The sequence below is a fragment of the Capricornis sumatraensis genome, chromosome X (assembly GCF_032405125.1).
Source record: "Capricornis sumatraensis isolate serow.1 chromosome X, serow.2, whole genome shotgun sequence".
Classification (NCBI taxonomy): Eukaryota; Metazoa; Chordata; class Mammalia; order Artiodactyla; family Bovidae; genus Capricornis; species Capricornis sumatraensis.
The window spans coordinates 72,059,873-72,076,535 of NC_091092.1; the positions used below are offsets into that span (position 1 = coordinate 72,059,873).

Genomic DNA, 16,663 nt, shown 5'->3' on the forward strand with positions numbered 1-16,663 from the left:
ATAGCAACTGCAATATATTCAAACAGTATTATAGTGCCTATATACCATATACCAAATATTTACAATGTAAGAAGTTAATATTTATATTTATTAATTAAACTTGATGAGGGTAGTGTAGAGCCCCTGATTTTTAGAAAGAACATGGTGGGAAATGGTATAATTAGTACTGAAATAGAAAATTTCCCTGTCATTCATGCCAGATGCCAAAATTAAAGAATATAACGCAAAACACACCTTTGAACCATGGCAGAATAATTTTAAATAATTCCAAATGTTACAAATGTTTAATTTCTTTATTTCCATTGCCCCATAAAGCATTATGAGACATTTATAATCAAATAAAATTAATTCAGTTCATTTCAGGATCAAGGACTGCAAAAGATTAATATCTTTTGCTGCATGGAAATAATGGTTAAATACTTCGTTAACATGTTAAGACATTTGAAGCTACATTTACTTATTATGTAAATTGCTTATTACATAAAGATGATTGTCATGATAAAAAGTTACATGTAATACAATCTTTGCAATTTCTTCCTAATTCTTATGTTTGAAATTATTAAGTAGATCAAATAAACACACCAGATTCTTAATGATGAATATTGAGTATGCCTTTTAAAAAGTAAACAGTGAGTCTCATATGACCCTCCAGGTTCATTTTTTTTCTTTTTATTGGTGCTGGGAGCTGACAGACATTCCTTGCAAACATCATGGTTTTGGAAAATAGTTTGCATATTTTGACACTTTATTTTAGAGAGGAGCTGAATTAAGTTGCTTCCAACATTCCACTAAATTTCACCTTTAAAAGTCTTTTTTGATGTCTCCACTATTTCAGTTTAAATGTCCTGGAAAATCCTAGAATAAGTACTATGGCACCCCACTCCAGTACTCTTGCCTGGGTCGCTAAGAGTCGGACACGACTGAGTGACTTCACTTTCACTTTTCACTTTCATGCATTGGAGAAGGAAATGGCAACCCAGTGCAGTGTTCTTGCCTGGAGAATGCCAGGGACGGGGGAGCCTGGTGGACTGCCGTCTCTGGGGTCGCACAGAGTTGGACACGACTGAAGCGACTTAGCAGCAGCAGCAGCATGCATTCCCTCAAGAAGAGTGCCCTATAATCATCCCTTACAAAGTTCAGGAGGTCTTATTTTCATTGGGAACTGCTTTAATCAAGATTAACTTTTTCCAGTTTTCAGTAATCGGAGCTCTTCCTGAGTTCCCTTCAAACCTCCTTTAGGATGAAATTATCAAATTTCCATGACAATTAAATGAAAAAAAATTTGAGTGTGTGGATCATTCTGTATAAGAGTTCAAAAGTACAAGTGAAATTAATTAAAGAAAAAAAGTGCAGGATTTAGCAGAAAGCCATAGGCTCACAAAATTAGGCTCTCTTTTTTTGTGAAAGAGTTTTGCTTTCTCACCAGATGTGTTTCCCTGGCCCTGTTTTATCTGTAGCTCCAATAAGACAAAATTGACTCTGATCAAAATTCTGTAAAAATTATGTAAATTCTTTAAAAAGAAAACAGCAGCATAAGATTATTTTTTCAGTTATACAGAAAAATTTATACCATGCAGAATCAACTGCTAACTTGGGAGGCTTTTATTAAGTTGTATCCCCAACAAGTTGTTTTCCAACAATTGTTTGAAAAAAATATGAATTTTATATAATAAGATAATTATATAAGTACATGTATGCTTCTTCCTTGAGACAGGAAAAGAACTTACATCTTCTAAGTAGTATTTAACAGCATTAACTGTTCTCCTCTTGAATAACCATTTACTAAAGTCTTCCTTAGTGACTCAGATGGTAAAGAGTCTGCCCGCTATGTGGAAGACTTGGGTTCTATCCCTGAGTTGGGAAGATCCCCTGCATTAGGGAATGGCAGCCCACTCCAGTATTCTTGCTTGGAAAATCCCATGGACAAAGGAGCCTGGCAGGCCCCAATCCATGGGGTCGCAGAGTTGGACACGACTGAGCAACTGACACACTCACTCCACTGTTCTCTTCTTGAATAACCATGTACTCCTAACGCAAATGTATGTCCCTACCTTTCAGCAGATTTTATTTTCCTCTAGCTTGTTAGCATCTGGTAAACACTTTAAGAATGTAGGGGAATACTCATGAGAGGAACAAATACAAGTTAGAGAAGACCCTGAATCAGTGTTTCTCTGTTATACCTATATCAGAATCACCTTACAATGGAGCTTGCAAAGATATTCTTGATCTTACTTACATTTCAATTCAATAATTGTATATTATATGTCTGCGTCAGCTTGTCTGCAAACCAAGTGGCCCAAATAGCTTTTACTCCCCTTATATTTTCACTAATCGGTTTCCTTTTATCCCCAACAGCTCCCAGTACATGCAGGCATACCTCAGCATATAGTCTCTAGAATCTTTAGCATGCAAATAAACTCAACTGATAAAAAAAGCTCTTGATTTGGCCCCTGCCTGTGTCTCTAATTTAATATCTCACCATTTTCCTTCTCACTGTTTCCATTGATTCCCCATCTATTTGCCATGAAGTGATGGGACTGGATGCCATGATCTTAGCTGGTGCCGATGGTAACCACCGCCATGAAATTAAAAGACGCTTGGTCCTTGGTAGGAAAGCTATGACCAACCTAGAAAGCATATTATAAAGCAGAGACATTACTTGGCCTACAAAGGTCCATCTGGTTAAGGCTATGGTTTTTCCAGTCGTCATATATGGACGTGAGAGTTGGACGATGAAGAAAGCTGAGTGCCAAAGAATTGATGCCTTTGAACCGTGGTGTTGGAGAAGACTTGATATTCCCTTAGACAGCAAGGAGATCTAACCAGTCAATCCTAAAAGAAATCAGTCCTGAATATTCATTGGAAGGACTGATGCTGAAACTGAAATTCCAATACTTTGGCCACCTGATGCAAAGAGCTGACTCATTGGAAAAGACTCTGATGCTGGGAGGGATTGAGGGCAGGAAGAGAAGGGGACAACAGAGGATGAGATGGCTGGATGGCATCCCCGAATCGATGGACATGAGTCTGAGTGACCTCCGGGAGTTGGTGATGGACAAGGAGGCTTGGTGTGCTGTGATTAATGGGGTTGCAAAGAGCCGGACACGACTGAGCAACTGAACTGAACTCAGTGAAGAAAATGGCAACCTCCTTCAAAAGGTCCCATGCACACACTGACACAATCAGTGCCCCTGACCCTGCAGCAGGCCACTGCCAACACATACCTCCACTGGACACTCCTGGACACTCACAGGCAGGTTTGGGTCAGTCTCTTGTAGGGTCACTGCTCCTTTCTCTTGGGTCCTGGTGTGCACAAGGTTTTGTTTGTGTCCTCCAAAAGTCTGTTTCCCCAGTTCTGTGTAAGTTCTGGAGGTTCTACGTGGGGTTAATGTTGACCTTGTTTCAAGAGGGCTCATGCCACACCCAGGTCTGCTGCACCCAGAGCCCCTGCCCCTGCAGCAGGCCACTGCTGACCTGTACCTCAGCAGAAGACCTAATTGCAGTCTAATTTATAGCAGTCGTTTGTTATGTTTTCTCATTATTAACAATATACCATAATGCTTTAGTATAAGTAAAGTCTTTGGAATATGAATTCTTCGAAGTTTTATTTAAAAAAAAAGTTAATCAAATAGAAATAAAAAGTGAAGTTGCAAAGAACAATCAATATGAATCTTGTGTCATAGAAAAAAAAATTGGGATTCTGTGTTCTTTAAGAACAAACTAGGAACAGAATATGTTGATCTACCAACAAAAATAAACATGAAAATAAAAATAAGATTTGGTTTAACAATCATTAATACAAATTCAAATGAGTGTGCTTTCATTGAATAGGAACATAACTCTGAAGCCACAAAGATATCTTAGTATCACTCAGTAATAAGTAATGGAGCAACTGAACCAACTAGACATTTTTCAAAGCATTCTTAGGGCTAAACTCGAATTTCTCTCTTGTATTATTCAGGACTGGAACTTACGTAAAGATTGATCAGAAAAGACATGTTTGGATATTGGTTCTAACTATTTTAAAAAGTGCACAGACAGTCTGCCATGAGATAAGAACTTTTACACAACTTAGATGTGTGAAAATGAAATTGTTTTCATTAGATTTTTTTTGTTGCCTTAAATAATAAGAAAAGTGACTTTTATAAATGAGGGTGGAGCACATTTTCCTCTTAACCCCAAGGTTATGACTAAGTCATGTGAAAAGATGATGATATTTATTTCTTATATTTAAGAAAACATTGCATTCCCCCCTTATCATAGCTTATTAGCCTACAAAGAACCTTAAATGGAGTCAAGAAATTAGTCTACTCCAGCAGGTGGCTGACCAGATCTCTCTGTGAAAATGAAGTGAAAATGTTAGTTTCTCAGTCATGTCTGACTCTTTGAGACTCCATGGACTTGGGCCCACTAACTTCTTTGTCCATGGAATTCTCCAGGCAAGAATACTGGAGTGGGTAACCATTTCCTTCTCCAAGGGATCTTCCTGATCCAGGGATCGAAGCCAGGTCTCTTGGTTTTCAGGCAGATTCTTCACCATCTGAGCTACCAAGGAAGCCCCACAGTTTCTTCTATATATGCTTTTAAATGAGTAGCCTACAGCCATGTACCCATGGCTAGCAAAGTTGCACAAGGGTTTCAAATGTTTGTAGTCCTCAACAAAATCGTAGGCAGGAATCTCTGTTTGAAGTATGGGCAGGGGATTCTTGCTTCATTTCCCTAGAGAATATGCTAATTATTTTCTCTGCTTTCAAGCCAGCTCCCTCCTTAATTGTCTCATTTATTTTAGTGGCAGCAACACAATATAATGGTTGAGTATAATCACTGAAAGCAGACCACCTGGGTTAGAATTTAATCTTGGGCAAGTTGTCTGACTTCTTGGAAATTCAGCTTCTTCATTAATGAAATAGGAAATGTAATAATACCTCTCAGCATTGTGGTAAAGATTAAATAACATTATCAATTTAACTTGCTTAGCACAGAAATCTAGCATTTGATGTTTCCAACAAAAGTTTGGTATTGTTATCAAAGATACCACCATTTTCCAGACCTTGAATTCACAATCATCCAAAACAGAATTATATTTTCTACTTTTTTTTTCCTTCAAATAATTTATTCCTGCACCATAATTTATAAAATATGGCTCCTAGATATTTATGAAAGTTGCCCATTTACTTTCAATATTGCAGCTGTCAATGTTTTCCAGCTCCTCTACCTGGAATATGGGAGTACCTCCTAACTCATTCCCCAATACACGTCTTTCTGTCACGTCGCTTTTCCTAAATAGAATTCTGGATCCTTGAAACCATTGTAGATGAGCTTGGAATTTAAGCATTCTTGGTAGCGCTAGCTGTGGGTGTAAGTGTTCTGCTGGATTGTGGAATTGCTATGTCCTACTTCCAGATATTCAAGCTGGTTTTAGGAAAGGCAGAGGAACCAGAGATCAAATTGCCAACATCCGCTGGATCATCGAAAAAGCAACAGAGTTTCAGAAAAAAAAAAAATCTATTTCTGCTTTATTGATTATGCCAAGCTTTTGACTGTGTGGATCACAATAAACTGTGGAAAACTCTGAAAGCGATGGGAATAACAGACCACCTGACCTGCCTCTTGAGAAACCTGTATACAGGTCAGGAGGCAACAGTTAGAACTGGTCATGGATCAAAAGACTGGTTCCGAATAGCAAAAGGAGTACGTCAAGGCTGTATATTGTCACCCTGCTTATTTAACTTATATGCAGAATACATAATGAGAAACGCTGGGCTGGAAGAAGCACAAGCTGGAATCAAGATTGCCGGGAGAAATATCAATAACCTCAGATATGCAGATGACACCACCCTTATGGCAGAAAGTGAAGAGGAACTAAAAAGCTTCTTGATGAAAGTAAAAGAGAAGAGTGAAAAAGTTGGCTTAAAGCTCAACATTCAGAAAACGAAGATCATGGCATCCGGTCCCATCATTTCATGTGAAATAGATGGGGAAATAGTGGAAACAGTGTCAGACTTTATTTTTTTGGGCTCCAGAATCACTGCAGATGGTGATTATAGCCAGGAAATTAAAAGATGCTTACTCCTTGGAAGGAACGTTACGACCAACCTGGATAGCATATTAAAAAGCAGAAATGCTACTTTGCCAACAAAGGTCCGTCTAGCCAAGGGTATGGTTTTTCCAGTGCTCATGTATGGATGTGAGAGTTGGACTGTGAAGAAAGCTGAACACTGAAGAATTGATGCTTTTGAACTGTGGTGTTGGAGAAGACTCTTGAGAGTCCCTTGGACTGCAAGATCCAACCAGTCCTTCCTAAAGGAGACCAGTCCTGGGTGTTCATTGGAAGGACTGATGCTGAGCCTGAAACTCCAATACTTTGACCACCTCATGCTGACTCACTGGAAAAGACCCTGATGCTGGGAGGGATTGGGGGCAGGAGGAGAAGGGGACGATAAAGGATCAGATGGCTAGATGGCATCACTGACTCGATGCAGATGAATTTGGGTGAACTCTGACAGTTGGTGATGGATAGGGAGGCCTGGCATGCTGTGATTCATGGGGTCACAAAGAGTCAGACACGACTGAAGGACTGGACTGAACTGAACTGAACTCCACAGCTCAGGACCCACATTCCCACTACAAAATTTAGAGAACTCACAACAAATAGCATTTCCATGGGTGCAATGGTGATATGCTTTATGAGGGCAAAATTGTATCTGCTTGATCACCTCTGCATTCCCATGGCTGATTACAGCATAAGGCAGTAGGCAGTTGGTAAAGGTAAATACTTGATGGACAAAGAAATGAATTAACAAGTTAAATAATATCACAGATGCCACTAGTAACCTTATTTTTGTGTAGTTGAATTTGGGGGGATTTGAGGTCATTCAAAGAGAGTTGACAACGTTGCTTGACATTCAATTATTTTCTGTGTTCCATTCAGCTCAAGTTGTAATAATTTAGTCATTATTTGGCATGTGAGAACATGGAAGTCATTCATAGACTTGAATGATGTGTATTCTGATATGGTTAACAACATTAGGTACTGGTATTTGTTTTATGCATTTGGGCATTCCTATATTAGGTGAATATATAGTGACAAGTGTAAAATCCTCTTCTTGCCATGATCTTTTTCCCATTATACAGTGACCTTCTTTATTTATCTTTTTGACCTTTGTTTTAAAGTCTATTTTACCTGATATGAATATTGCAACTCCCAATTTTTCTTTTCAGTTTGCATGATATGGCTTTTTCCATCCCTTCACTTTCCAATGTATGTGTGTCCTTTGCCCTAAAGTGGAGCTTCTATATGCAGTATATTGTAAGCTTTTGTATCTTTGTCCAGTATGCCACTGCGTATCTTTTGATTGGAACATTTGTCCCACTGACATTTGGGGAGGGGAGAGAGTGAATGATGGATTGGAAGTTTAGGATTAATAGATGCAAACTATTACATTTAGAATGGATAACACAAGATCCTATTGTATAGCACAAGGAACTATATCCAATCTCCTGGGATAAACGATGATGGAAAAGAATATAAAAAATAATGTGTATATGTATATATCTGAGTCACTTTGATGTACAGCAGAAATTAACACAACATTGAAAATCAACTATACTTCAATAAAAATAGAGAAAACAACAACAAAGATGTTAGTTGAAATCAATATAGCAGCCAGATCTGCATGGTTTCCAAAGACAAGAAACTGAGAGAAGTTGATTCTGAAAAATAAGAAGTTGTTGCTGGGAAGGAGCAAGTACAAGAAAGAGCTTAACTGATTTTTTGCTACATGAAATATATTCACTTTTCTGGTTGCAGCCCAATGAGCAAGTGTCAGGTTACATTTTGAAATTAAAAAAAAAAAAAGCATGCAGGAAGTATTTGCCTTTCATAAATGGATACTAATGATGTGTGTTACTGCTATCCTATGATTCTAAAAGAAGCATTACTTATTTATAATGAAAGAATAACAGCAATATCTGCTAACTTGGATAACAGTAGTATCTGCTAACTTGAGACCATGCCTACATCACTTATGTCCAATAACAGCAAAGGCCCTTAGATATGTATGGGTGTTATTCCTAAAAGGCAGTATGGCTTAAACAAACAGAAGATGGCCTAAGTTTTCAAAATTCAACAGAAAAGTTAAATGTTGATTTATGTGACTATTCCTAGAAGTCTGACCTTTTCCAAGATGATCTATACTCAAAGACTGTTGGAGCTTAAGCAGCTCTAGAAGCTAAAGAATAGTTGAAGGATAAAAAGAAAATATATTATAACTGTGAAACATGACTGTATTATATACTAAAATAAGAATTGTAGCATAACCAACCATCTCACTCTTCTATCCTTTTAATAATTTATATTATGTTTCCTCCTGCATTATCCTAAATGATCCTCACAGCAGCAGGAAGGAAATATTTTACCATTCAACTAAGGATAAAGTGAGACCCAAGGAGATGAGGTGATTTTCTCAATGTCATAAATCCTGCAATTAATCATATACTTCATTGGTTGTCATGAGAATTTGAGTCTATTCATTTGAAAAATAGAAATAATCTTTGCCCTCTCTACATGACCATTTTCAAGGGAAGACAGACTAAAATAATACATTACTATCTCATCCAGAACATTGCACTTGATAGACAGATGTGTCAGAGCAACCATTGGTTCAACAATCTGTGTGGTATGGATCACAGGGCCAGAATAAGACAGACCCTAGGCTGAGTTGTCACAAATGTGATGACAAACAGTAAGTAACTGCAAAAGAAACATCTTAGGAAATTGATATTTCCTCAGCCTACACTAAAGATTGCCTCAAAAAGTAATTTACAATGTTCACACTTAGGAAAGAATATAAGAATATAATGGTTAACTTATAATGGTCACAATTAGGAAATAATAAGTAAAATAACATAAGACACTGATATTTCTAAGCAAACTCATACATCTGGCCTTGTGTAAGGCACAGGCTTTCCACTGTTACCCTCCATCTACCTTCCCATCAGTAGCCTATCCAAGAAAATGAAGGCTGTTTTCACAAAGTTCCCACAGTGGAGACAGGCTATGCCCTTTAGAGTCAAAGAAACCTCAGTGAGAAAAACTCCAACCCATAATTTCTTGGACAGAGGGATGGTGACTGTCAATACCTTCCAGTCATTTTAATAAGTATATGAGTAGAAGGGGGATTCTGCAGCATAAGCTGGATTTTTTTGGTAAGTGTTATTACTTTCACAAAAACAGATCCCTCTTCTGTCTCAGGCACCAGGAATAAACCCTTTACCACTACTACCCTCAGTCACCAACTTCCACAACATGAATTTCATACAGTGAGGTTCTGTATTATTGTCACCAAATGCAGAACTGACTGTTAAGAAACAGCATGTGCAAATGTGTCAATGATGATTTCTAACTCAGTCCCTTTGAGATTATTGTTTTTCTTCTCACTAGATCTGGGTTAGCATCTGGCTAGATTTTCTATCTTCCACCCATATTTCTACCTCCTGAAACACATAGCTACACACACACACCCCTGCTTTTTTCCCTATGAATTTCACAGCTGGTAGCTGAAAAGAAACTAGTTTTGCACTGAGATCCTGGTCTCGATTCCCTGTCTTGGGAGATTAAAAGATCTGGATTATTTCCTAGATTTTCTATGAGCTTTCTACATTCCTGGGTGTTTCATCATGTCTTACCTGCAAAACAGGATTTAAGGAGGTAGGTGTCCTGTATTTCTGATTTAGGATTGCTCTGGGATAGGAAATTAAAACTTTTTAAAATGTCAAGTAATGAAAAAAAAATGTGTTGAGAGAATGAACCAAGTAACTCCAAACATGCTCTGAGTGTTCTTTAAAGGGACTATATTATTGTAAAGTTACAGAACAGTCCTGGAACTATGCTTTGAGGTCTTGGGTGGGTGCAGAGAGGAGGAAGCTTGAAATGATGCCAAGTTACAGTTCTTGGCCCTGTGGGAGGCCAGGTCCACTTTTAAGAAATTAGAATCAGGGTCAAGGGCTATTGTGGCCCGGACAGAGACAAAAAGATAGGACACAGCATGCTTCCTTATCTGATGGATCAGAGAGATAGGTGGGAGCACACTTGAAGTTCAGGTAAGGAGTTCTGAGTCTCAGGCCATCGGCTCCACCCCATTTCTTTTTTACCACTGGCAACTCCCACTTCCATTCCAGCACTTGGACTCCCTCCTTGTCCTTGCTCGGCCTTTCCCTAAGCCCGCCCATGGTCTCCCATCCAGCTTGAGACTGCGTCTCAAGTATACCCAGACCTGGGCTCCCAGCAGTGAAAAAGCAGAAGAGGAGAAAGAAGGTGCTGCTCGGGCTAGTGCTATCTTGTCCTCCTCCAACCTGCAGCCCAGAACACTGATTCCAGCAGTGCCTTACCGCGCAGTCCGAAGATTCACCACGGTGAAAATTGCTTTCAATACACCCACAGCAGTGCAAAAAGAGGAGGCGCGGCAAGACGTGAAGGCCCTTATAAGCCGCACGGTCCAAGCTCAGATCCTGACTGGCAAGGTAGCAATCCCTAGTCTTCCCCTGCCTGCCTGCTACGGTCCGGAAGGCAGGGTGGGGGTGGTTTGTGGAGAAGGAAGGGAAAAGGTGGAAAAGGAAAAAAAAAAAAAAAAACACCTACTCTGCAGTTTCTGTGTTCCCTGGTAGTGCTCCCTGCGCTCTCCGTTGGCTTTGCCCAGTCTCCCCCATTCTGTCTATCTGCACCATCTTCCGCTTGTGGTGCTCGCAAGTCCCTTAGCATCTCAACACTTTGCGCGGGGTTCCCAGATTACGTTGTACATCGCCGAGGAATATTGGAGGGAGTTTGAAAAGAAGTCCTGGAACCAGACGTCACCTTCTCCTGGGGGACATGTGGGTGGCTAGGGATCAACGAGAAGGGCAAGTCACCCAGTCAACTCCAAGGACACACATTTTCCACAGGGGGTGGGGTGGATATGCAGAATGAGCAAGGACACGAGATTTAATTCTTCTTTCTTTCCTTTTGACGTGTATGAAGTTCTAGGAATCTAAATCTTTCTAGGATCGCTGAGTGCTTGTGGAAGTGGGGAGAGGTCAGCTTTGATGGCTGCGGTACAGATTGGAGCAAGTGTCTGTCTTCCCCCTACCCCCTCCAACTGGTGTATATCTTCAGTTTCTCCTTGGCCATAGGTGACCTTAAGCTGTGCCGCCTCCTTCTCTTTTGGTAAAGGAACTGCCATAGCTGAAGTTGGTCTTAATTCGAATTTGAGATGTCCAGTGTGCCCTCTTAGTGCAAAATCCTTGTGTTTTCCTAGTGGCATTTCCTGAAGGAAACATTCTTCTTCTGTAGAAGAAATGTTGAGGGTTTTTTTTTTTCTCTCTCTCTCTCTCTCTTTTTTCCTTTCTAGTACAGTACTTCCTTTTTGAGCGATAGTCCCTCTGCTCACCCTCCCCCATTGAAAGATCTGAAACAGGTCTGACCTTGTAATATAATCTTCTAGTATTGCCAGTAACTGGGGAAGTTTCTCCCCTGAAAATGTTAGCCATTGTCTATTTATTCGATTTTCTATTTCCTTTAAACATTTAGCATGTTTTCAGTGTTTGTAAACTATTCGTCATTTCCCTTGGTAAAATTTCAATGTTAAAACGTACAATGATATATATTTTTTTCTTGTTCTATAAAATCTGTACAGTATTGGAGCTTACAAATCTGCCCCAATTTGCCTTGTTCTCTCTATAAAGTCTTTTGCATTCAGAGTGGAGATTTGAAAAGACCTTTAAATAAAATGAGAATCCATGTAGTAAAACTGATTACACATAATTTGAAATGCTAATGAGCCTTTGCAGAATTTTTATCAGGGAAACTTTCAATAATTAACCCAGCAATCAAATTAGCTGTTGTTTATTGCACATTTCAGAACTCAAAAACACCCCCTTGTATTGAGGATTTTTTTGTAAATGATAGGTCAAATATGTAACTGTCCTACTTACTTTGTAAGGGGAAAAATGGACAGATTTTTCGTGGAGGTCTAATTAGATGCCAGCAGTTAAGTATAGTCACAAAATAATATTTTTTTTTCCCCTCATCACCACAAACTCCATGATTTGTTGAATTCAGTTAATACGCAAGCAATACTTCTACTAGGCCTGTAGTGTTGTGTAGAATAAACAAAATTGAGCATGCACACTGTGATTATATTTCTTTACTAGGTGATGAAATTCCCACAGGATCCTGACTTGGCCACTGTAAAACACTGATTCACTGATTCAATAATATTTGACACATTGTATTGAAACATATTGATAAGTTCATAGGAAATTGAACATGACAAAATAGTATGTCAGAGGTTGTGTACAATGACTTTAAAAAACATGTTCAGAGGGAAATGAACTGTGGTGAGAACCCCCACCACACTGAAGTCTTGAAAATTTAAATGAAAACAAAATCCTGATTCCTCGTCCATTCTTCCATCCATGGGCAATTAGATTGTTTCCATATCTTACCTACTATGGTGGGAAATTTTATGAAATGGACACTATAGTACTTAAACCTTGCTTAATAATAAAATTCCTGAAATATTGAAGGGAGAAATAAAATTGAAGTACAGATTTCTCAGATCTCAGTGAAAAGAAAAAAAAATAAATTCCTTTGCAAATTTCAAAGTAAGTCATTTTTCTGACTTATGAACATGTCACTTCATTTTTCTGGACATAAGTTTAATCATCTAAAATATAATTTCTAAGCCTGTAGCTCTAGATTACAGGTATTCACAATCATAATTGATAATATTTGTAGTATTTATCTAAGGTTATTTTTTAATAAAAATAATCTAAATTTCTGAAAATTATTAGGACACAGAAAGCCTTCCAGTCTTATAAAGTATTAATAGAGGGCTTAAAAATGAATAAATTTAGCTAAGAAAATATGAATACTAAATTTATTTTAATTTTAAAGAGAAATAATTTTTAAACAGTTTATGAAATGATTGCCTCTCCTTAGAATCCATATATTTGTTTTCACCAAATCAATTAAAGTTTAATTAGTATTAAGTAGTTATGGAAAAGAGCTAATGGCCTGAAAGACTAAAACAATTCTATTTATATACCAATTTGAACAATTATCAAAGAATAAATTTGCTGACTTTATTCATTCTACCTTTCACTAATATTGCTGCTTAGGACATTGTGACTTTAAAGAATTGAATTGAAGGGCCCCTTCCACTGCCCTGAGAAGAGTACAAAGTTAATTGGTTGCTTGTTTACTTTGGATTCTTTTGTTCCAGTTACTAAACAAATTATGCATGCATGCTAAGTTGCTTCAGTCCTGTCAACTCTTTGGAACCCCTTGGACTGTAGTCCTCCAAGCTCCTCTGTCCATGGGATTCTCTAGGCAAGAATACTAGAGTGGGTTGCCAGGCCCTCCTCTAGGGATCTCTTCCCATCCCAGAGATCAAACCTCATCCATTGGCAGGATGGTTCTTTACCATTAGCTCCATCTGGGAAGCCCAACCAAATGGTAGATTTAACAAAATTTTATAGTCACTTTTGCACACACAGCTTTGTTCCTAAGTATCAATGTACTTTAAATCTAGTGTTTTACCCAGAATGTAAAAAATGTTATTTTATTAAAAGCAATACTCAGACATATAATATTGGATGACATTAGGAAGCCCAATTTCTCATTAAAATTAGTAGAAAGTTGCTGTATAAAACAAGGAGCTCAGCCTGGTGCTCTGTGACAACCTAGAGGGGTGGGATAGGATGGGAGTGGGAGGAAGGTTTGAGAGGGAAAAGACATATGTATATTTATGGCTGATTCACATTGTCATATGGCAGAAACCAAATATTGTAAAGCTATGTAAACACATTGTAAAGCAATTATTCTCCAATTAAAAAAAGTTACAAAATAAATTTTGTCTTCAATATTTTAATTTATAAAATAGGGGGAAATGGTATATGCCTACTTTGTAGAACTCCTTTCTTCCTATAGAAGTTAATTTTCAAAAAACAGCTTTCTGAAAATCACTTAATAAACCAAAGGTTGTTAATTCACTTTTAATTTGGCAAATAAGTTGATATATAAAAAAATACTAAAGAAACTATTGTATTCCAGAAAGTTAGTGATTCTATCACTGCACAAGTCCAGAAAGTAACAGGTTCCATTTATTTAAAGAGGATAACTTATTGCATAAATGCATGGTTATTTTCAGCTGATTTTAGAAGTATATACTTTGAAATAACTTTATATTTGAATTTGGAAATGCCAGAAAAAAAAAAAGGTTATTATAATTGGAGATTGTCACATCTATTAAACATCAAGAAGTGTCTTGAAATGATTTTTAGGCTAGGGTGACTTAACATCTATCTAAAATATTTTGGGTTTCAAAGGCAGTAAAATGTATAAAAAAGCAACTATGTGTCTAAAAGCACAATTTGTTTTCTTTGTTTGTTTTTAATTTTGCTTTTGAATAAATAGGAACTCCGAGTTGCCACCAAGGAAAAAGCAGGTTCCTCTGGGAGATGTATGCTTACTCTCTTAGGCCTTTCATTCATCTTGGCAGGACTTATTGTTGGTGGAGCCTGTATTTACAAGTACTTCATGCTGAAGGTAATATTAATGAAAGTTATTATCTTTTGGATTACTAATTGTTACATATTTAGTGGAAACAAATAATTCTGTGATGGCCACAAGAGAAACAATTTAGGGAAAATTTTCAAATTACCTTTCAGAATAAAATTGATTTGTCTTCATGGTGATGACTGTAATCAACAATCCTCAGCTTGATAACTGGTACAACAAACTGATTTGAGCTTGAGAAATGGTTTAAATGTCAAGGTAGTGAGTGTTAGAAAGTTTTGATTGTCACCTTTTGTCTTTTAGAGTACCATCTACCGTGGAGAAATGTGCTTCTTTGATTCTGAGGCTCCTGCAAATTCCCTCCAAGGAAAGGAACCCTACTTTCTGCCTGTGATGGAAGAGGCTGACATTTGTGAGGATGACAACATTGCAATCATTGATGTGCCTGTCCCCAGACTCTCTGATAGTGACACTGCAGCAATTATTCACGACTTCGAAAATGTGTGTTTCTCATTCTTACAGATATTTCTGAATTTCTTTTTTCCTTAAATTTATTGGTATTAAATATGTTGATAAACGTAACTTTTTGCAGCAGAGCCTTTTTCATTCTTTTGCTATTGAATATACATTAATTGATTTTGAAAGGTTGTAGATACTTGTTCTAATGGTCGTTGAAAAATCTGCAGCATTGATACTCTCTAAATCATACCTAACATTTTCCCCTCCCCAACAGGGCATGACTGTTTACCTAGACTTGCTGCTAGGGAACTGCTATCTGATGTCCCTAAATACCTCCACTGTTATGCCTCCAAAGAATCTGGTGGAGCTCTTTGGCAGACTGGCAGTATGTATTTTGGATGTCAACTCTTCCAAATAATATTGCTTCCACATTTTAAAAAATAATTATTTGAGCCAAAACATTCCAATTCACTGAAATAATTTTCAAATAAAAGATATTTCATGAGCTTAAAACTCTTCTAAAAGTAAAGTCTATATTAAAAGTGTGTCTGCTATAGGTGAGAATTTAAATAATGATTTTAAGAATTTCTCATTTCAGGCTTTAAAAAAAAAATTGACTGGCAAATACCTGCTTCACATTTATGTGGTTCATGAAGATCTGGTTGCTGTAGAACAAATTCATGATGTTAGTAACCTTGGCATATTTGTTTACCAACTTTACAACAATCACAAGTCCTTCTGTCTTTGTAGAAGAGACATGTTGCAGGGCAGGCAATTTATCTCCTCCTTCACCTTATGTTATTAAGACAGTGAAAGAGAATAGGGGTGGAATATAGGGAAAGTAGAGAGCAAATTTAGGTATATTTTATTTACACAGAAATGAAAAAGCCATTTTTTTGTGCATTTCCTCACAGGTTTCAACAAACGTGCCATTGATAAGTGCTGGAAGATTAGACATTTAACCAACGAATTTATTGAGACCAAGATCTGTTAAGAGTAAAAGTCAACAAGAAATGAGCATATTTAATAATAGGATCAGAGATTCACTATATGACTTCAACATTAAAGTGTGTGGGATACTAAAGATATTTATTCATGCATTTACTCTATGGCTTATATTTTTTAAAGGGAGGAAAAAAAAAAAACCTAGTAACCACTTCAAGCTTTTGTCAATTTTTAATTTAATAGGCATTACTAGTGGAACAACAGACTGGTTTCAAATAGGAAAAGGAGTACGTCAAGGCTGTATATTGCCACCCTGCTTATTTGACTTCTATGCAGAGTACATCATGAGAAACGCTGGACTGGAAGAAACACAAGCTGGAATCAAGATTGCCGGGAGAAATATCAGTAACCTCAGATATGCAGAAGACACCACCCTTATGGCAGAAAGTGAAGAGGAACTAAAAAGCCTCCTGATGAAAGTGAAAGAGGAGAGTGAAAAAGTTGGCTTAAAGCTCAACATTCAAAAAAAGGAAGATTATGGCATCTGGTCCCATCACTTCATGGGAAGTAGATAGGGAAACAGTGGAAACAGTGTTAGACTTTATTTTGGGGGCTCCATAATCACTGCAGATGGTGACTGCAGCCATAACATTAAACGACGCTTACTCCTCAGAAGAAAAATTATGACCAACCTAGATGGTATAT

At 37.6% G+C, this 16,663-nt stretch overlaps 1 protein-coding gene across 1 annotated transcript in view; it reads left to right on the forward strand.

Annotated features, from left to right (window-relative positions):
* The window catches only part of ITM2A (integral membrane protein 2A), a 92,572-nt gene extending 76,565 nt beyond the window's left edge, over positions 1-16,007 (forward strand). The window contains exons 2-7 of the mRNA XM_068963190.1: positions 10,180-10,521; positions 14,453-14,584; positions 14,858-15,055; positions 15,288-15,400; positions 15,632-15,780; positions 15,928-16,007. Coding sequence (XP_068819291.1) covers positions 10,180-10,521; positions 14,453-14,584; positions 14,858-15,055; positions 15,288-15,400; positions 15,632-15,780; positions 15,928-16,007 — 1,014 coding nt within the window. The remainder of the gene's footprint in view (positions 1-10,179; positions 10,522-14,452; positions 14,585-14,857; positions 15,056-15,287; positions 15,401-15,631; positions 15,781-15,927) is intronic.
* Positions 16,008-16,663: the final 656 nt, after the last annotated feature.